This window comes from Panthera uncia, assembly GCF_023721935.1.
Source record: "Panthera uncia isolate 11264 chromosome C1 unlocalized genomic scaffold, Puncia_PCG_1.0 HiC_scaffold_4, whole genome shotgun sequence".
Lineage (NCBI taxonomy): Eukaryota > Metazoa > Chordata > Mammalia > Carnivora > Felidae > Panthera > Panthera uncia.
Genome location: NW_026057585.1, coordinates 77,538,027 through 77,560,858, shown reverse-complemented (window position 1 = coordinate 77,560,858; position 22,832 = coordinate 77,538,027). Strand labels below are relative to the sequence as shown.

Below are 22,832 nucleotides of genomic sequence, written 5' to 3'. Positions count from 1 at the left end.
AGGCTTGGACGTCGGGCGAGTCCGGGCAGCGGAACTGACGCCAGCGGGCTTCCGGGGGCGGCCCCCGGGGAGGTCGGCGGCGGCGCCGCAGTCGTGGAGGGGCAGTGGGAGCGTAAGCGGCCGCGGGCGACGCAAGTTCCGCACGGGGTTCTCCTCTCCTCGATTCACGCTTCTCCTTCCTCTCGCCTAGTCGCACGCTGCCTCCCCACGGCGGCTCTTCCTGACGAGAGCTTTCGGAGTGCGGTAGCTGAGGAGAAGCCATCACCACCTCGCCTCGGGGCCGAACGAGGGTGCCTGTCGCGCCTCGTCGCCCCCTGCGCTGCCTCCTTGCCCCCAGTGGTGGGCGCCCTTCTCGCTCGAAGCACTCCCCCCAGCTCCATGAATGGAAATCGGCTCCGCAGGTGAGCGAGTCCGAGCTGCTGGCCTGGTGGGTAGGGGTGTCCCCAGAGCATCGTCGCTCCCTCCGCCCCTGCCCAGGTGCGAGAAGTGTGCGCGGGCCCCGCGGCTCTCCCCCGCCCCCCGCGCGGCCCCTCCCCCGCAGCCCCGCAGCCCCGCCGCAGTTCCCCGGGGCCACTGAGTAGGCGAAACTGCGGGGAGGGGGTACTGTTTAAAGGATTGAAGTTTGGGTATCTCCAGGCGGTATTACTCTTTTTTTTTTTTTTTTCCTGGAGTCTAGAAGGGTTTGTCGTCTTTTTTTTGTTATTCTGATTGAAGGTGTAAAGGCGTGCGCGTCCTTTAACCGGGTTGTGTGTCCCATGGAGGCGCTGGGCGGTCAGCTCTCTTACCTCTTAAGGTAGTTGTGAAGCTACATGGAGATAACGGAGGAGTGTTAAGTTTGAAATAGGTATTACTACAGCGTCAAATGCAAGATGGCATTTCATCCATCCCCGATTTCTCTTCTGATATTTGCGGCCGCATGGTATGTAGTTACTGAGGATTTCGGAAATGTCATATCGGCCCAGATTACAGCTTACGTGAGGAGGTGGATCTTAAAATTGCTGACAATATATTTTTTTCATTCCTCATTCCCTAGGAAAACGGATATTATATTCTTGGCAATTTAGAATTAAAAAAAAAATTCTTTTCTCTCCTTGGGAAAACTGCAGTCTTTAAGGAAAATTGCAACATGGGCAGTACTTACCTTGAAAAAAGAAAAAGCTTTCTTTATGGTTCTAAAGTAATTAATTGAGAGACATAAAGTAGGTGTTACATAACCGTTTGCTTTCCAAAGGGTAAGACTTAATATGTTAAATTTGAAAGTGTGCTTTATTCAGACAGTAACAAATTTGTAAGTTAATTTTCAAAATATTGGTGGGAGGGGGCGTCATGTTACTCATGGGACCGCAGGTCCCTGAAGTTCACATCTCATTTTGCCAGTTGGGGAAGTGCTTGAACATAAGAAAAACTTCAATATAAGGAAACCAGGGACATAATGATAACAAAGGGTTTGTTATGATTAGGTTAAGAAGTATAATTGTCAATAGATGCAAACAGCACTTAGGATTTGTAGAGGTGGGATGAGGAGAGGGGCTTATTACAAGTTTCACTCTATGAAATTTTCTGTAATCGGTTTCTCCCATTTCTCTTTCTTCTGTAATCTTCATATTTTCTTAAAAAGGGAAGCTTTGTAGATTGTGAAGAGTTTCAGACTTTTGTTAATCATTGGTTTGTGTATTTCTGAAACTGTGTCCTGCCTTTTTAATTTTTTAATTTTCTACTGTACTGTTTAGTGAATATGATGATCTCGGGCTATAGATAACTTTTACATAACTGCCCTTTCGTCACGCCTGGAAAGCAAAACATGAAAGTTAAACACTTTATTGATTGTCCTAATATTTTAAAAGATAGTTCAGTTTTTTTTTTTTAAAGTTCTTTTGTCCTTTGGGTTTTTCATACAAAATTATGCCTCAGGGTGTGGACAATATCTTAGAAAATATTTCTGAAGTCCAACCACCTAGCCAACTGGTCCAACTAGCCAGGTACGATTCAGTAAATGCTCCTATGAATTCTTGAGCTATAGATAAGTTTTACATCTTTTTGCATGTGTCATTGCTGAAATTTATACCCGTTAAATTGTCTTCACATCTGGGGAGGTAGAGTTAGATAATGTCTATCTCATCTTAGATATCTTGAAACTCAAAAGTTCGTTCTTCAGGGATGCTTATACATGATTAACTGTAATAATGAAGTTAAAATATAGTCTGTCTCAAGGTTGTCATCATCAAAAACAAAATTTTCATTCCTCCTGAGACTTACATGTAATTGTTATGCTGCGTGTGAAATTGAAAGCACAGTTGGGCAAAATGTGCAACGAAGTTTTAAATCCAGAATTGGACAGGTATAGAGAGGGGTGCCTGGCTGGTTCAGTGGAGTGTGTGATTCTTGATCTCAAGAGTTGTGAGGGAGAGCCCCACCATGGGTGTGGAGATTACTTTAAAATCTTTAAAAGGAAAAATAAAAAAAAAGAATTAGACAAGTATGTATTTTGGTTTAAAATTTTTTAATACAGGTGAGCCTCGGTGGCTCAGTCAGTAGAGCATGTGACTCTTGATCTCTGGGTCGAGAGTTTGAGACCCACCTTGGGTGTAGAGATTACTTAAACAATTTTTTTTTTGGACATAAATGCTCTCTGATAGTCTGTTGAGTCAATGTTGGATCTTTGTACCAATTTTTTTCAAAGTTTTGTGTGTGTGTGTGGAGATTCTTAGGAATTATGACAGGATATTTTATTTATTTATTTATTTATTTATTTATTTATTTATTTTAAACGTTTATTTATTTTTGAGACAGAGAGAGACAGAGCATGAACGGGGGAGGGGCAGAGAGAGAGGGAGACACAGAATCGGAAGCAGGCTCCAGGCTCTGAGCCATCAGCCCAGAGCCCAACGCGGGGCTCGAACTCACGGACCACGAGATCGTGACAAGAGCCGAAGTCGGACGCTCAACCGACTGAGCCACCCAGGCGCCCCTATGACAGGATATTTTAAATGCTAGTTGTTACGTGGATACATAGAAAACTTAAAATTTACATTGGAAGACTTAGGGTACAAATACTATATAATTGTTTCTCACTAAAAGTTAATATTTGTTCTTCCTTTTTGCACGTAATACTTAAAGCGACTTTTAAGGGTGTCCTGTACAACGTAGTGATTTGATTTAGTACTATGTGAACTTTGATTTAACCCGAAAAGGTGGCACAGTTGGGTTTTTAGCTATAACAGTAGTTTTGCATTTTTTCCTAGAGGTACTTCCGATGGAACACTGTTTTTTATGGTTTAGTTACATTTGGACTAAAAGTACACATTTTGTTTTTATTTACAAAGGTTTTTTTAAAAAAGTAATCTCTGTACACAACGCGGGGCTTGAATTTACAACCCCGAGATCCAGAGTCGTGTGCTCTACTGAGTCAGCCAAGCACCCCTAAAAGCATATGTTTTAATTCCAAATAAAGTGTGAATAGAAGCAGAAATGTACATTGAGATATGAGTTCTCATGAGTAGCAATTTTTAGGACATTAATACTCTAGTCTGTATTTTTAGGTAAAGTCAGACTACTGTTTAGGGTAGAAGGAAACGTACTTAGTTGCAATGGAAGAAAAACACTGTTACTTTAAATTAATGATAGGCAAAGTGATTTGACGTGTTTGGTAGTTGTTTTATACAAGGGGTGACTAGACCATATTAATGATACTCTTAAATTCATGTTTGGATCTGCATAGTAGTCTTAAGCTTCTACATTTCTTTAATAATAAAAATCTAGAAAAATCATTCAAGAACAAGTTCCAAAGGAACAGAAGTTGCATATATGGAAACTAGATTTGAATGAAATGAATTAAAGTTGTAGATTCAAATTAACTAAAATATATAATGCCATTAGGTTCTCAGTTTAGTATCTAAAATAATCTTTTTAAAATCACTTTGGGATGTAAGTTTTCTCACTTGTAGATTTTTGTCTTGAAGAAAAAAAAAATGTCAAAATGCTGCTCTGTCTGGAGAATATGAATTTTGGAGGTAGAAAAGGTTTTTCTACTTGGTTGCTACTTAAATTTTAGCTTGTGCTGTTCTTGAGTGGCCATGATAATTTTTTCCCTAGTATTTGCTGCTCTTGACTGGCAGTGGGACTTACAAAAATATGCGTGATTATTTTGATTTGTTTTAGAATTTAATTTCTCTGATAGTGATAGAACACCCTGAGGGAATATTGAAAAGGAGGCAAGAAACAATTTTGTTCTTCTCAACAAAGATTTAAAGGAGAAAAAGAACATATAGGTAACTCTCAAATGTAATTTAACATGATAAAGACCTTTAAAAATTATCCGTGATTCCATCACCCTGATCACTTTTTAAATTTCTAAGCCAGATTTCAAACTAGTAAATCTATTTTTAAAAAAATAAGGAATTAAGTAATTGAGGAAAGTGGCTAGAATGAATGAAATGATTTCAAGATGCTACTCCCTTTTGCTCTTTTGGAGACTACTATGTACTAAATTGTCAACTTAGATTTAATTCATATTAATTTATATTTTCCAGTGGGAACATTGTATTTGTTTGGTTCTATAAGCCTGGCCTGAGAGCATGCAAAGAGGCCTGGGGCCCTGTAAAGGGATATTTCCTGGAAGAGTTCTCTGTTGTATATGGAAAAACCCTACTTTAGAATAGAATTCTTGCTAAACTGACATAAACTATTGTATTCTAGTTGAATACTATGTTGCTTTGTATCACAAGCATCTTTTTCACATTGATTTTTATAGTCTTTAAATACTTGAGGGTCTATCTGAAAGATGAAGTAAGTAAATATTTTGTTAATCTAACAAAACATTTATGATCCTTAAAACTAGTATCTAAAGTAATTTATAGGGGATTTTTGTTTTTGGTTTTTTTTAATAGATGAGGGAATAAGGTGAGTGATAGTTCTTTTTTTGGGAAAGAAAAACTAAAAATATAACTTAAGAATAGTATCCTTCCCAAACCTATTTAGTGTTCATTTGTTGGAATAAACAGTATTCACCAGACATTCCTACTTCTAATTCAGTTGTCTAGGATACCCAATAGACCCCCATTCTTGGCTCATTAACAAAACAGATGTGAGAAAGAATATTGTGTGGTTTTTCAACCATAATGGTTATGCTGTTAGGATACATGAACAGCCTTTCTGTATTTGGAGTTTCTGTAGTTTTCTGCCATTATCTGTGTTAATATTAACAACTTTCTTTGACTAATCATTGCTTTAAAAAAAAAAAAGACTATTGAGATTTAGCAAAACCATGTTAAACAGTGTTTTTTCTTAATGTGGGTTTTTTGTGATTTGGTTAAAATAAAAAATTATTTTATGAAATACATTATTATGAAATAATAGTGAAATAACTTATAAGAATTCTTTGTTTTGTATCATCCAGTTTTTTCTACATTATAAAACTACATTATTTCTAAATTGTCAAGTTTTTGAGAAATGAGAAGGTATCTACAGAATATAAACATGAGATATTTTTGTATTTTTCATTTGTGGAAGGAATTTTGCAAGAAAATATTCTCAATTGTAGATTTACATAATACTATTTTTGAATCATTACCAATACTTGATATTTTAACTGAAGTTCATTAGTGTGTCTCAGAATTAAAAAAAAAAAAAAAAGGTTAAAAAATAGATTGCAAAATGGGTTAATACCTTAGCAATGAAGTCTTTTTTTTTTTTTTTTCCACTTTTTGAACAAGAAAGTTCTGCCTTCTAAATTAGGACTTGATCTATCTGAATATTTAACATAAAAATGGCATTACTCTAAAATTACTCAAAAATTTTTTATGTAATTTTTTTTTTTTTTTTTTTTTTTTTTTTTTTTTTTTTTTTTTTTTTTAAGAAAGAGACAGAGTGCTAGCCCGGTAGGGGCAGAGCGAGAGGGAGACACAGAACCAGCCAGGCTCCAGGCTCTGAGCTGTCAGCACAGGGCCTGATGTGAGGCTCAAACTCACGAACCATGAGATCATGACCTGAGCCACCCAGGCGCCCCAAAAATTTTCTAAAATTTTAGCTTGGGTACTCAAAAAGTTTTTCAAAAGCTACCCAGCCTTTAATTCTGAAATAAATCTCGATACATTTCCATAGGGCAGGACCTACTTGGGCCATGTCCTCCCTTGTTTTCAGGGGGCACAATGCCTTTTTAAAAATAGTTCCCCAGTACTGCCATCTGAGAAATTTTACCCTCAGCAGGCTGAATCTTCTACAAGTGATTATTAAGCTATAGTGAATATAATAAATGTAATATGGTAATAAGTGCACTGTTTGTATAAGTTCATCGAATGAATAGGTAGAATTAGTATGTGGGAGGTTACTAAAATCTCTTGCTAATGTTTACTGCTTAGCCTTGTGGGTATATGTAGTAAACAGTCATTTTATTATGTCAAATTTTGAGGCCAACACAATATATTTATTTTTCCAGAACAAAAATCGAATGTTTTCCTGACTATAAAATAAAATATTATTTTATTTATTTTTTTAAATTTTTTTTTTTTAAATTTTTTTTTCAACGTTTTTTATTTTATTTTTGGGACAGAGAGAGACAGAGCATGAAATGGGGAGGGGCAGAGAGAGAGGGAGACACAGAATCGGAAACAGGCTCCAGGCTCCGAGCCATCAGCCCAGAGCCTGATGCGGGGCTCGCACTCACGGACCGCGAGATCGTGACCTGGCTGAAGTCGGACGCTTAACCGACTGCGCCACCCAGGCGCCCCTAAATGTTTATTTTTGAAAGCACACACACAAGTGGGGAGAACACAGAGAAAGGGGGACAGAGGATCCAAAGTGGGATCCATCCTGACAACAGAGAGCCTGATGTGGGGCTTGAACTCCAGAACTGTGAGATCATGACCTGAGCCAAAGTCGGATGCTTAACTGACTGAGCCACCCAGGCACCCCATATATTTTCAAATCTAGTAGGCAATATATGTATTTGTTAAATAAATGTGCTTCACTGGAAGTATAATTTGTTGTGTTGACAGAATTGTTTCTTCATTAATTTACATTAAAATATTTTTTGGATACTTAAACTTGATTTTATAATAACAGTAGTTTGTTACATTGCTTATTCATGAAACAATTTTGGTCTTTTGCCAGTTTGTATAAATAACACCCAGCAAAATAATGGAAAACAATTTGGGTGTGTGATATAGTGCACAAAGCATGGGTTTTGGAGACAAATCCTGGCTCTTAAATTAACTGACTTGATAATGATGTGTCATTGTAGATTCAGTGATTGTAACAGATGTACCACTCTGGTGTGGGGTGTTAATAGTGAGTGAGGCAGGCTAAGTCTATTTAAAAGAATTAACTGACTTTGGGCGTGCATTTAATCTTCCTTAACCTTAATTTCCTTGTCTGTACAATGGGTGGTAAAAAAGTATGCAAGGGAAATAGTACTTCTCTTCCTATTTTTTAAGACCTTTTATTATAGAGAATTAAGGGTGTATACAAATAGGCAGAATTACATAATAAGCTACTATGTACCCATCATTTAAACCCAATAATCCTCATCCACATCCAGTTGTGTCCCTTCCTATTTCCCATGACCTTGTACTTTTTTGAAGCATATTCTAGTCATAATGCTATTTCATAAATGTCTACTAAGTGCTTATAAAAAATACAGAGTCTTTAAACCATAGTACCATTCTCATTGCAAAATAATAATAATATTCCTTTATATCAAATATCTGGTCAGTGTTCAATTTCTACTTGTCTCATATATTATACTTTTGTTTCTAGTTTGGTTTATTTTTTCATTTTTGAATTCAGATCCAATAAGTTTCACACATTGTGATTGATATGTCTTTTAAAAATACCAGTATAATTAATGTACAGTGTTATATGAATTTCATGTGTACAACATAGTAATTCAATTCTGTGTGTTAGTACTCATAAGTATGCTCTTAATTCCTGTCACCTATTTCACCCATCCCCCCCCCCCCTTGGTAACCACCAGTTTGTTCTCTTTATTTATATTTAAGAGTCTGTTGTGGGGGCACGTGGGTGGTTCAGTCGATTGAGCCTCCAACTTGGTGTCCAACTTTGGCTCAGGTCATGATCTCATTGGTTCATGAGTTCAAGGCCCATATCAGGCTCTGCACTGACAGTGCAGAGTCTGCTTGGGATTCTCTCCTTCTCTCTGCTCCTTCCCCACTTGTGCTCTTTCTCTCTCTTTCTCTCTCTCAAAGTAAATAAACTTTTGAAAAATTAAAAAGGAGCATTTGGGTGCCTTAGTCAGTTAAGCGTCCAACTTCAGCTCACATTGTGATCCCATGGTCTAAGTTCAAGCCCCATGTTGGGCTCTATGCCAACAGCTCAGAGCCTGGAGCCTCTTTTGGATTCTGTGTCTTCCTCTTTCTCTGTACCACTCCCCTTGCGCTCTGTCTCTCTCTCTCCCTCTCTCTCTGTCAAAAAATAGACATTAAAAAACCAAAAATAGACATTAAAAAAAAAAAGAAAAAAGCATTGGGGTGCCAGGGTGGCTCAGTCAGGTAAGTGTCCGACTCTTGATTTCAGCTCAGGTCATGATCTCATGTTTGTGAGATTGAGCGTGACGTCAAGCTCTGTGCTGAGTGTGGAGCCTGCTTGGGATTCTGTCTCTCACCATCTCTCTCTGCCCTTCACACACACATGCTATCACTCTCTCAAAATAAACATTAAGGGTTGGCTTTAGCTCAAGCGGTTACTTCACCTGTGGTTATCAAAATAAACTTTAAAAGAAGTTAAAAAAACTAAAAAACATATTTTTAAGGTTTGGTTTTTTTGTCTCTTTTTTGTTTTGTTTCTTCAATTCCACATATGTGTGAAATCATAAGGTATTTGTCTTTCTCTTTCACTTAGTATTATACCTTCTAGATTCATCTATGTTGTTGCAAGTGACAAGATTTCATTCTTTTATGTGGCTGAGTAATATTCCATTGTATATATACTACCTTTTTTATCCATTCATGATTGGTATGTCTTTTAAGTGTCTTTTAATCTGTAAGTGTTCTATAATTCTTCCTTATTCAGTTTATAGATTGTTTGTCCTTTTAGAGTTTCTCACAGTCTGGATTTTGTTGGTTCCATCTTCATGATGTAATTTAACATGTTTCTTTGTTATTTTTAATTTTTTTTCATGGTTGTTTATTTTAGGAGAGAGAGTTTGAGCATGCCAGTGGGGTAGGGGCAGAGAGAGAGAGGGGGGAGAGAGAATCACAAACAGGCTATGCTGTTAGCATGGAGCCCAACAGAGGGCCTGATCTCATGAACCTAAAGATCATGACCTGAACAAAAATCAAGAGTTGGTCACTTAACCATCCGAGCCACCCAGGCTCCCCTAACATGTTCCTTTGAATTTACTATAAACTACTAGGACCTAAAGTCTTGATTATATTCGGGTATTCGGGCCATTCCTTTTGAAGTTACTCCAGTCAAGGTTTTGTCCCTACCACTCTGTTGAAATTGCTCTTAACAAGGTCAACAGAGTTTGCTAAACCTAATAATCAATTCCCAAATCTTCGTTTTATTTGGCTTTATTTGATTATAAGTTGCTTCCTTTTTGAAATCTCTTTTTCCCACTTTCTCCAAGTCCTCAACCTTACTGGATATCACTTTTCTGTCTCCTTTGCTATGCCCTCTTCATTTCCCTAATCTCTAAACATTGGGAGTATCCCAGGGTTTAGAGTTCTTCTGTATCCCACCACAGAGTGGGTAATCACTAATCCAGTGGTTTCAAATACTGCTAATATGCTAAGGACTCTCACGTTTATGTCTCTAGCTGGACCTCTTCCTTGAACTTTATACCTGTCTAACTGCCTATTAGACACCTAGTTGTATAGACTTCTCAAATTTAGCATGTCCTAAAAATCCTCTTGATTTCCTCTCCAAACTTGCTCCCATCACTTTTTCCTAATTCAGTAAATGGCATTTGCATTCATTCAGTTGCTTAGACCAAAAAACAAAACAAAACCCTTGAGAGCTCTTTTCTCTCATACCACACACCTACTCCATTAGCAGTTCCCATCAGGTCTACCTTGTAAGTATTTTCCACATCAGCATCTTTCCCCCAACTGCTACTTCCCCAGCCCTAGCCAACATTATCCTTTGTCAACTAGCCTACTAACTGGTCTCGCTGCTTGTACCTTTACAGGCAGTTTTTAATAAAGCAGCCTGAGCGATCGTTTAAAAAAAAAATTAAACCAGATCATAATGCTTCTTGAACCAGAACTCTTGTTGGTTTCTCATGTCTCACAATACAATCCAAAGACCTCATGATGGTTTACGAATCCTGTATGATCTGATCTCCCATTATCTCTCTGACCTCCTCTCTTACTCTCTTCTTGCTCACTGTGCTCCAGGCATAGTGGTCTCTTTGCTGTTCTTCACCAAGCAAGCTTCTGCTTTTTCCTTTATATTTGATTTTTCCTCAACCTGAAATGTTCTTCCAGATGTCCATGGACATGAGAAAACATGACTTGTTTTCTCACTTCCTCTGTTTTCTGATTACTTGTCACCCTTTCAAAGAGGCCTTTGACAAACCTGTCTAAAATGGTTAACTACCTATTTGCTTTCAACCCCTCCTTCTATCCCCTTAACATATTTTATTTTTCTTTGTAGCACTTACTACTACCTGATTTGCAAAAAAGAAATGCAGTGTAATCTGCTCCCCCCAACCCTCCCATAAAAGCTTCATGAAGACCAGGTCTTTATTAATATTATGAAAATTATTGTTCACCTGAGCCTGAACAATGCTTGATAGTTGGAGGCAATAAATATTTGTTGAGCAAATTAATGAGTCGATGAATGATAGACTTTCACCAGATGTTAGTTTTTAGTGTAGTATAATGATTAAAAATGCAGTCTCTAAATCAGACTATTTACAAATCCTGACTTTATCACTTTATAAGTGTGAATATGTTTTTTAATCTCCCTGTGCTTCAGTTTCTTCATAATAATAGTACTTGCCTCAAAATTATATTATGAGAGATCACAATGCATTTCGAATATTAATAACACAGATTAGCTATTGTTGTTAATGTTAACTTTAAATATTAAGGTGGAATATCCCCCCCACAATATATTAGGAACTAGTTAAAGCAGATAACTGACTTATTATTTAATCTGTGTATCTATAAAAACTTGAATATGGGGTGCTTGGGTGGCTCAGTCAGTTAAGTGTCTGGTTTCAGCTCAGGTCATGATCTTGGGTTCAAGCCCTGTGTCGGGCTCTGTGCTGACAGCTCAGAGCCTGGAGCCTGCTTCATATTGTGTGTCTTCCTCTCTGCCCCATCCCCCGCTCACACTCTTTCTGTTCCTCAAAAATAAAAACATTAAAAAATAACTTGAACATAATGTTCAATAAATACTTAAAGTAGATATGACTTTTTATGTTTTTGATTATAAAGTTTTATTTATTTAAGTAATCTCTACACCCAGCATGGGGCTCAAACTCACAACCCTGACATCAAGAATCACGTGCTCCTCTGACTGAGCCAGCCAGGCACTGCTTTGTTTTTTATTTTTAAAAAAAATTTTTAATGTTTATTTATTTTAGAGAGAAAGAGAGAGACAACATGCACAGGGAGGGGCAGAGAGAGAGAGAGAGAGGAAGACACAGAATCCAAAGCAGTCTCCAGGCTCCAAGCTGTCTGCACAGAGCCTGATGTAGGGCTCGAACTCACAAACTGTGAGATGTCTCAAGCCGAAGTTGGATGCTTAACTGACTGAGCCACCCAGGTGCTTCTGTTTTTGATTTTTTTAAAGATTATCTGGGTGGGGGGTACCGGCCTGGCTCAGTCAGTAGAGCATGTGTTTTTATTTCAGGGTCGTGAGTTGAAGCCCCACGTTGGGCATAGAGCCTACTTTAAAAAAAATTAAAAAGGAATTATCTGAGCCACCTATGTGGCTCAGTGGGTTAAGCATGAAACTTCTGCTCAGGTCATGATCTCACGGTTGGTGGGTTCAAGCCCTGTGTCGGGCTCTGTGCTGACAGCAGTTTGGAGCCTGCTTCAGATTCTGTGTCTCCCTCTCTCTTTGCCCCTCCGCCACTTGTTCTCTCTCTCTCTCTGCCTGTCTCTCTCTCTCTCTGTCTCTCACAAAAATCAATAAACATTAAAAAAATTAAAAAAGAAAAGGAATTATCTATAGGAGCAGTGAGATTAATGAGAATTGGGGATATAGAACAGCAAAATATTATTTTTAAGCCAATCTTGATAGTAACCGCATGTAAATAAAATAGCAGAAAAAAAAATTTTAACACATAAAAGGTATTTTGAAAACATAATGCCTAATTCTAGAGAGGGTAAGAGAGAGAGAGCTGGTGATAATGATGTGTTCCCACGACAGTTTGGCAGTAAATATCAGGAGTCAGAAAAACAGTTCTCTTCCTACCCTTTGATTTTGTAAGTCTACTTCTGAAATTGATATGAAGGGGCAAAATTTCTATATACCTGTTTCCCTCTGTACTCCCCCCCCCCCCAAATAGTAGGTGCTTAATACAGGATGGTGCACTTAGTATATTGTGTGACATGTGGTACATGCTTGTTAATATTTGTTGAAAAGCTATAGTTTTTTTTATGACTTAGTGCCAAGCACATCTACAATGTATAGTTTTATCTCATTTTTTAAAGCATTTATTTTTGAGAGAGAGAGAGAACGAGCCGGGGGAGGAGTGGAGAGAGGGGGACAGAGAATCCCAAGTAGGCTCCGTTCTGACAGCAGAGAGCCCTATGCAGGGCTCAAATTCACGTACCACGAGATCATGCTAAATAAGGATTTACCAGAAAGAAATTAAGGAAGCAATATCATCTACAATTAAATCAAAAAGAATAGAATGCTTAGGACTAAATTTAACCAAGGAGATGAAAGACCTGTATACTGAAAATTGTAAAACATTGATAAAAGACATCGAAGAAAACACAAATAAATGGAAAATGCTCTTGGATTGGAAAAATTAACATTGTAAAAAGGCCCATACTACCTAAAGCAGTCTACAGGTTCAGTGCAATGCCTATCAAAATTCCAATGGCATTTTCCACAGAAGTAGAGCAAACAATGCTAAAATTTGTATCAAACCACAAACCACAAAAGACCACAAATAGCTAAAGCAGTCTTGAGAAAGAACAAAACTAGGGAATTCTGGAATAAACCCACACATATATGGTCAATTAATATTCGACAAAGGAACCAAGAACATGCAGTGGGGAAAGGACAGTCTGTCTCTTCAATAAATGGTATTAAGAAAACTGGACAGCCACATACAAAAGAATGAATTTGTATCCCTGTTTTTTGTTTTTTGTTTTTTTTTCTAATGTTTGTTTATTTTTGAGAGAGAGAGTGGACAGAGCATGAGCAGGGGTGGGCCAGAGAGAGAGGGAGACACAGAATACGAAACAGACTCCAGGTTCTGAGCTGTCAGCACAGAGCCCAACGTGGGGCTCAAACCACGAACCTTGAGAACATGACCTGAGCCAAAGTCAGATGCTTAACCAACTGAGCCACCCAGGCACCCCGAAATTGTATCCCTATCTTATGGCATACACAAAAATTAATTCAAAATGGATTAAAGACTTGAACGTAAGACCTGAAACCATAAAACTCCTTGAAGAATACATAGGTAGTAAACTTGACATCAGTCTTGGAGGTGATTTTTTAAATTTTCATTTGCGTGGAATATATTTTTTCAACCTTTCACTTAAAATCTTTGTGTGTCCTCACATCTGAAGTGAGTCTCTGGTAGGCAGCATGTAGATGGGTCTTTTTTTTTTTTTTTTTTTAATCCATTCAGCCTCCACTGTATGTCTTAGTCCATTTACAGTTAAAGTAATTATTGATAGGTATGTACTTAATTGCTCTTTTGCTAATTGTTTTCAGGCTGTTTTGTAGTTCTTCCCTTCCTTTCTTCTCTGCTCTTGTCCTTTGTGCTTTGATGATTTTCTTTAATGGGTGCTTAGATTACTTTCTTTTTATCTTCTGTGTATCTACTGTAGGGTTTTGCTTTGTGGTTACCACAAGGCTTCATGACTTTTTCTTTTTTTTTTTAAGCACCAGCAGTGCATTCCCTTCGTAGGTACTTAGCAGGCTTTAAAAAACTTGTGTAGAGCCCCTGACTTGGTTGGGTGTGCGACTCTCCATCTTGGGGTGTGGGTTCAAGCCCCACATTGGGTGTAGAGATTACTTAAAAAAAATCTTAGGGGTACCTGGGTGGCTCAGTGGGTTAATCGTCGACTCCAGTTAGGTCATGATCTTGCCTTTTGTGAGTTCAAGCCCCACGTCCGGCTTTATGCTGACAGCTCAGAACCTGGAGCCTGCTTCAGATTCTGTGTCTCCCTCTCTCTCTGCCCCACCCCTGCAAACACTCTGTCTCTCTGTCTCTCTCAAAAAGAAACAAACATTAAAAAAAATTTTTTTTTTTAATCTTGTATGTGTGATGTCTGGTATTCTACCAATTGCATTGTAGTGTAATTTGAAACTTCTTTACACATTGTCTTGCTTTAAAACAAAAGCTGTTTTGGGGCATCTGGGTGGCTCCGTTGTGCATCATGATCTCGTGGTTTGTGAGTTCGGCCCCGTATTGGGCTCTGTGCTGACAGCTCAGAGCCTGGAGCCTGCTTCGGATTCTGTTGTCTCCCTCTCCCTCTCTCTCTGCCCCTCCCCCGCTTGTGCTCTCTCTCTGTCTCTCAAAAATGAATAAATGTAAAAAAAATGTTTTTTAAAAAAAGGCTGTATTGAGTTTGGGGGACTTAGTGTAAACGTTTGCTGTATAAAAATAATTTGAAAAAATTGTATCGGAAGATGTTTAAGCATATTCTAAGAAGTTTAGGGCTCCTGGGTGGCTCAGTCAGTTAAGCTTCCAACTTTTGATTTTGTCTCTGGTTATGATCTCCTAGTTAGTATGATCCAGTTCCACGTCAGGCTCTGTGCTGACAGCATGGAGCCTGCTTGGAATTCTCACTGTCCCACTCTCTGTCCCTCCCCCACTTGCATGCATGTGCTCGCTCTCTCTCAAAATAAATGTTTAAAAATAAATAAAAATAAAAACGAGGAGGTATTTTATAGGAAAAAAATTCAGTTCTGTGGTGTATGCCTGTAATTACCGGGCCAAAATGGAAGAGAAATGGAAACCTAGAAAAGTAATGACCTTGAAAGCCACTTTTTCCCTGAGGGCATTTGCTAGTTTTGGAAACATTAAGTTTTGATGCCTTGAAGGTGTGGAGTGAACAGAAATTAAAGTCCAGAGTCTGCATATGAGAGTATACAGGAGACTTCTATGCCATAAGCTGAGACCCTCAAATGCTATGCTCAGGGTGAGAATAATCTTGAAGTGGACAACCCTTACTGGAAGCCTAAATTGTAAACTTGAATTTATTTTAAGTTGTACTGGACAGGTAGTATTCCCAGGTACCTGACAGAAACAAATGCAGACCTTTTCTTGAGGAATATATTTTTATCCTCGTTCTCAAATTATTTGTGCAAACTACTTTTCGAGTACAAGGCCCATCTAGATATACATGCTAACAAGATACCATGAGCAAGAAAGACAATAATGAAAACAAAATCATAGACTTCAGATATTGAAGCTATTGGTTGCAAATTATAAAGCAAATATTTATAAACAACTATATTTACAGGGCTATTACTACAGCCTGTTACTACAACTGGGTTGGCTGTAGAATCCATGCGTGCAGGCTACTGAAGGCAAATTTTAGAGGTGTTTGAAAAAGATAAAAATAAAAAATGAATAAAGAAATAACAGAAGAAACCCTTCTGCAATACTGATCTCAACTGAAAACTGAACATATATTATGTTCCAAGCAAATCTAACAGAGGGAGAACCACATGAGGACATATTTATGGATTTTCAAGTCTCAGATATAAAGAACGCATACAGAAAAAGAAATCCATAATAGCAAATTTTAGATGAAAATTTAGATGGAAATTTGAAGATCAAATTGTTAAATATATAGGTTCAATTTAGGTTGTTTGTATATGAAGGTAACAGACATTCTTTAAATGTGCAAGGGCTTGGGAAATCTACTGCCCTCCCCATGCCTTTTTGTGTAACATTACTTAATGACAGCATTAGAATAACAAGACAAATTTGAAACCTCAAGAAGGGAGACTATTGGAGTTGTAAAGGATGGGTAGTAATCAAAGAAACCATATAAATTTATATATTTATATTTATTATTTTTAAAATTAATTTTTATTTTAGAGAAAGAGCATGCAAGTGGGGGAGAGGGGCAGAGAAAGAATCTTAAGCAGGCTCCATGCTCAGTGCAGAGTCTGACATTGCTCGGTGTCATGACCTGAGCTGAAATCAAGAGTCAGACACTCAACTGACTTAGCCACCTAGGCCCTTCCATCCATCCATCCTTCTTCCTTCCATTCTTTCTTTGTTTCTTTTGTCTCTTTTCTTTCTTTCTTTCTTTCTTTCTTTCTTTCTTTCTTTCTTTTTCTTTCTTTTTTTCTTTCTTTCTTTCTTCTCTTTTGACACTTTTCTTTTTAATATTTTATTTTTAAGTAATCTCCACACCCAATGTAGGGTTCAAATCACAACCCTGAGATCAAAAGTTGCATGCTCTACTGACTGAGCCAGCCAGGTGCCTTGCTATTGTATGTTTTCTAATTTGATCCTGACAAGATTCAAAAGAAAGAGGCAGATCAGGTATTATTCTCATTTTATAGATCAGAAAATAGAAGTTTCAGGGCTACTAATATTTGACAAAGATCAAGTGGTTAGATAAATGGCAGAACCACAACTATGACCTGGTCTAGAATTACTCAGTGTTAGCTATGATGTTATCAGTGTTATCTAGGATAACAGGAAAGGTAATATCCTCATAAGAGGTTTTACCAAAAAAAAAAAAAAAAACCTGATATAGGCAGCACTTCAGTGTACTTTCATCCAATGAAAAAAAGTTAATTAACCCAACTTTTAATTCCTGATATAAACTTGATTTTTGTGTGAAGCATTATCCCTTTGATATATTGCTAGATTTACTTTGTTAAATTTTTATGATTTTTGCATGGATATTCATGAATGATACTGTTCTGTGATTTTATTTATTTTTCATAATGTTCTTGTAAGGTTTTACTATCAGGGTTTTTCTGGGATCATAAGTTGAATTGGGAAATATTTACTTTTTTCCTGATCTTTGAAAGAGTTTGTATAAGGTCAGTATTATTTTTTCCTTTAATTTTTGCTGTAATTCTCTAGTGGAACCATCTGGATTTGGAATCTCTTAGTGTATGTGTGGAAATATATATATTTTTTAAAGATTTTATTTTTAAATAATCTCTACATCCATTGTGGGGCTCAAACTCATGCCCCTGAGATCAAATGTTGCATGCTGTACCAACTGAGCCAACCAGGTGCCCTCTGGAATTATTTTTAATTGTGGATTTCATTTTTTCAAATAATTACAGGACTTTTCAGATATTTTAAATGTAAGTTCATTCAGGTAACAGTTATTAATTAACTGAATTTATTGTTTGAATTTCATTTAACAAAGTTACAACATTTTGAGCTTTAAAATCTTAATGCTAGATATCACTTAAGGCGTTTTTTAAACTTTGATAAAGTATACGTAACATTAAATTTACCATCTTAGCAATTTTTTAGTATACAGGTCAGTACTATTTAAGTATATTCACATTGTGTGCAACAAATCTCCAGAACTCTTTTCATCTTGCAGAATTGCAGCTATACCCACCAAGCAACAATTCCCTACCCTCCCTTTACCCCAGCCCCTGGCAACCACCCTTGTATTTTTTGTCTCTGAATTTGGCCACAGTAGATATTAAATAAGTGGCATCATACAGTGTCCTTTTGTGATTGGTTTATTTCATGTAGCATAACATCCACAAGGTTCATCTATGTTGTAGTGTGTCAGAATTTCCTTTTTATAAGGTTAATGTTCCATTATATGTATATACCACATTTTGTTTATCCATTCATCCATCAGTAGACCCTTAGGTTGCTTCTTCCTTTTTGATGTTGTGAATAATGGTGCTGTGAACAAAGGTGTACAGTTATTGGGGTGCCTGGGTGGCTCATTCGGTTGAGTGACTGACTCAGCTCAGGTCATGATCTCACAGTCTGTGGGTTGGAGCCCCACGTCGGGCTCTGTGCTGACAGAGCCTGGAGCCTACTTCTGATTCTGTGTCTCCCTCTCTCTGACCCTTCCCTGCTTGCTCTCTGTCTCTGTCTCTCTCAAAAATAATAAGCATTAAAAAATAATAATGTATACAGTTATCATTTCAATACTCTGAACGTTCTTCTGGGTGTATACCCTAGAGTTGCTGGATCATATGGTAATTCTATTTTTAATGTTTTGAGGAGCCACAATATTGTTTTCCATTTTATAGTTACAGCAATGGAAGAATTCAAATTTTATATACTTTTGTATGTCAGTAACCTGTATTTCTCTAGTAATTTGCCTATTTCACCAAACTTGAAAATTTATTGACATAATGTATCTTCAATATCTGTAGTGATACCATTTTTTTTTTTTCACTTAAATTGGTCACTTAAGCCTTTTTCCTCCTCTTTTAAAAATCAGTGTTTCCTGGGGGCACCTGGGTGGCTCAGTTGGTTGAGCATCCAGCTCTTGATTTTGGCTCAAATCATGGTCCCAGGGTCTTGGAATTGAGCCCTGCATCGGGCTGTACACTGAGTGTGGAGCCTGCTTAAGATTTTCTCTCTCTCTCCATCCTCCTTGCCCTCTCTCCCCCCTCCCTCCACCTCTGCCTCACTCCTCCACTTGCTCTTTCTTTCTAAAATAAAAAAATATCAGTGTTTATCTTTTATGGTATTTTGTTCATTTGTTCTTGTCCTTATTATGTCGTACTTTAAGTTCAGTACTTTGTTGTTGGTCTCACACTCTTTGGGTCTGATTTGTGTTGCTCATGCTTGTCTGGGTTTGTGTGATTGCTCTCCCCTTCTTTCTACCCCTTTGAAAATAAGTTTTCACAGGTACCATTTTTTTGTTTGTATGTTTAAATGAGGAGAGTAAGTTGGGGAGAAAAAAGTTGAAGTGTTAGAAATGATAGCATCTTTTAGCACTAGGCTTCATCCATTATCAGCTGTACTAAAAATTCTCATATACTCTGATTGACAAGATTATCAAATGCAGCTTATAACTGTGTTACTCTTTTTTTACCCTCTCTTTGGCAGGACCCGTTGGGGCCCAGCCCCTACTCATGGTGCCCAGAAGACCTGGCTATGGCACCATGGGCAAACCCATTAAATTGCTGGCTAACTGTTTTCAAGTTGAAATCCCAAAGATTGATGTCTACCTCTATGAGGTAGATATTAAACCAGACAAGTGTCCTAGGAGAGTGAACAGGTAAGAATTGTGAAGTCATGGAGATTATTTTGCTGTTGATATTTGTTTGCTTTAGTAATTATGTTTATCTTTCACATTTAATAACAATAATAATGTTTAACAGTTGGACCAAGCACACATGGTAATTTGTTTTGAAATTGTACTTCAGGGGCGCCTGGGTGGCTCAGTCGGTTAAGCGTCCGACTTCGGCTCAGGTCATGATCTCACGGTCCATGAGTTCGAGCCCTGCGTCAGGCTTTGTGCTGACAGCTCAGAGCCTGGATCCTGTTTCAGATTCTGTGTCTCCCTCTCTCTCTGACCCTCCCCATTCATGCTCTGTCTCTATTCAAAAATAAATAAACGTTAAAAAATAAATAAATAAATAAATAAATAAATAAATTGTACTTGAGAGCTGTGATGTTGGGAAAAATCTACAAATAGCCTTGAAATTTTCTCATTATAGCATAAGCTCACATGTTTTCTCTGTGATAATAGAGAAGGTCCAGCTCCTTTTTACATGCTCTTGAAATCAGACTAAGCATATCTTTTCCATTGCTGTTGGTTAACATATCTGTGCTTTCTTTTTTTCTCCCCTTTACGTGCCCACCTTATTTATCCCTTTAAGATGATGGGATGGTAGCAGTAGTGGGTAGAAATAGTGGTTGTCATGTTTCATGCTTTCCGTTTCTGGTCCTCAACTCCTGACTTTCCTTCCTTTTATGTAGGAACAAGTACATAATGATATAGAAACATTTATCATTATGCTTTTAGTAAGCTGCTTCTCTCAACCTCCCCCAAATGTATGTGTGTATGTATGTATGTATGTGTATATACATATATGTATGGTTGTGGTTTAGGCAATAAGGGAAGATAAATGGAACTTACGACATGGTGTACACCATGAAGGAGGTTCTAAAAAACAAAATAGGCGCCTGGGTGGCTCATTCGGTTAAGTGTCTGACTCTTGGTTTTGGCTTAGGTCATGATCTCACAGTTTGAGAGTTCAAGCCCGTGTTGGGCTTCATGCTGGCAATGGAGGCTGCTTGGGATTCTCTGCCCCTCCCCCGCTGTTTCTCTCCCTCCCTCTCTTTCTCTCTCTCCTTCTCTCTCTCTCAAAATAAATAAACTTTTAAAAAAAAGCAAAACAAAACAAGACATATAGACAAAACACTTAGAAAACAGTGATACTCAACTTAGCATTTTGATTTATGCTATCAAATATCCCAGCCTTTTCTTATTCAATAAGTATTATTAAGAGTCTTCATTTAAGACATAGGTGGTTCTTGCTGTCAAGAAATTCATCGTTTAGGGGCACCTGGTGGAGCTCAGTTGTTTGAGCGTCCGGACTCTGGTCCGACTCTGGATCTCCCAGTTCATGGTTTTGAGGCCCATGTCATACTCTGTGCTGACAGCTTGGAGCCTCCTTCAGTTGCTGTATCTCCCTCTTTTTCTGCCCCTCCCCTGCTCTTGCTCTGTTTCTCTCTCAAAAATAATTAAACATTTAAAAAAAAAGAAATCCATCATTTAGATAAGACACATAAGAAATATGAAGTGAGGGGCGCCTGGGTGGCTTGGTCGGTTAAGCGTCTGACTTCGGCTCAGGTCATGATCTCACGGTCCGTGAGTTCGAGCCCCGCATCGGGCTCTGTGCTGACAGCTCAGAGCCTGGAGCCTGTTTCAGATTCTGTGTCTCCCTCTCTCTCTGCCCCTCCCCTGTTCATGCTCTGTCTCTCTCGGTCTCAAAAATAAATAAACGTTAAAAAAAAAAAAAATTAAAAAAAAAAAAAGAAATATGAAGTGAATGAGCGCTAAGAGACTTTGCTATAATGCGTAAAAAAAACAAAACAAAACAAAAACCAAACCATCATACGAATGTAATAATGTGGAGTGCAGAGTTCTTTCTGAGGTCACTCGCCTACTGTAAAATTTATTTAATTCCCTGTGGCCTACAGAATGACATCTCAAATTTAGTATTATATACCCTTCTTTGTTTGGCTCTAATCTATATCCTTTACCATATTCTGCAGTCTTACCTGGAATGCCCTTTCTGCCCTTATCTATCTGGCAAACTTCTATTATGTTTCAAGACACACCTTTTGAACTCTGTAGTCAGAGGTAGTTCATTCTTCTGTGACCTTATAGTACTTGGTGTACAATCCTGTTACAGTATTTTTAGTGTATATTGGTTACTTGTTGCTTTCCTCTTCTCACAGTATAATTTCTTCATGAAAAGCAATATTCTTTTTCATTATCTTTGTAGTGCTGATATTAGCTTGATGATTGGCACATAATAAATAGTAGAGTGAATGAAAGCTTATAAAAGTAAAATGAGATGAACATGATGGTGGGGGGGCAGGAAAGAGAACTGGACATTATAAAAGGCTATATTTACCCAGAGATTTTCAGTGTCCTACCCTTTTCTCTTAAGGTCCATAAGCTAGTCTTTGTCTTAGAGTCCTTCCTCTCTCATCTGTCTTTCTGCTAGCCATCTGCTTATGGGGACCCAACTATCTTCATGCCACACTCTCAAATTCCCTTTTTCTTGTTTCTTAAAACTGGGGTGTTAATCTGTAAATTTGAAGGATAATCCTGGCCCTTTTGATTGATGTCTAACATTTTATTTTATCTTATTTTTTTTTTAATGCTTATTTATTTTGAGAGAGAGAGACAGTATGCACTCAGGATGGGCAGAGAGAGGGGGAAAGATAATCCCAAGCAGGCTCCATACTGTTAGAGCAGAGCCTGACTTGGGGCTTGATCCCTGGGAGCATGAGATCATGACCTGAGCCAAGATCAAGAGTTGGATACTTAACTGACAGAGCAACCCAAGTGCCCCATATTTTGTTTTATTTTTTAATATTATTCTTTTTTTTTAAGTTTATTTATTTATTTTGAGAGAGGGAGAGAGAGAGAGAATCCCAAGCAGGCTCTGTGTTCCACACTGAGCCCAATGCAAGGCTCAGTCTCACAAACCACATGATGATGACGTGAACCCAAGAGTCAGATGCTCAGCCGACTGAGTGTTGGTAGATATTTCTCCTAAGGCAGATTTTTTTTTTAAATGTTTATTTATTCTTAAGAGAGAGAGCAACAGAGCATAAGCAGGGGAAGGGCAGATCAAGAGGGAGACGCAGAATCTGAAGTAGGTTTCAGGCTGAGCTGTCAGCACAGAGCCTGACGCAAGACTTGAACCCACGAACTGTGAGATCGTGACCTGAGCCGAAGTCGGATGCCCAACCAACTGAGCCACCGAGGCGCCCCTAGGGCAGATATTTCTGAACTCAATTCCTTACTACTGTCTTTCCCCCTTGCCCTGCCCAAAAGAGCCACCCCTAATTTTAGCAGTATATAGTAAAGAATTGTTGTTGGTTATTGATTAAGTAGGAGAATCATATGATGAAAATGTTAGGAAAACAAAATTGCTTTAAAGACAAAATGGGTTATAATTTAGAAAATAATGGGAAATGGAGGCTTGGGGCTTGGATGTCAGCTGAGACTTTTTTTAGTTTT

At 38.0% G+C, this 22,832-nt stretch overlaps 1 protein-coding gene across 3 annotated transcripts in view; it reads left to right on the top strand.

The window, feature by feature from the left end:
* The window catches only part of LOC125912773 (protein argonaute-3), a 115,552-nt gene continuing 92,720 nt past the window's right edge, over window positions 1–22,832 (top strand). For 2 of the 3 annotated variants that reach the window (XM_049617503.1, XM_049617502.1), the window contains exons 1-2: window positions 1–401; window positions 19,172–19,343. In XM_049617503.1, coding sequence (XP_049473460.1) covers window positions 383–401; window positions 19,172–19,343 — 191 coding nt within the window. In that variant the 5' untranslated portion in view covers window positions 1–382. Of the gene's footprint in view, window positions 402–19,171; window positions 19,344–22,832 lie in introns of those variants that run through there. The other variant, XM_049617504.1, reaches the window with a different exon arrangement.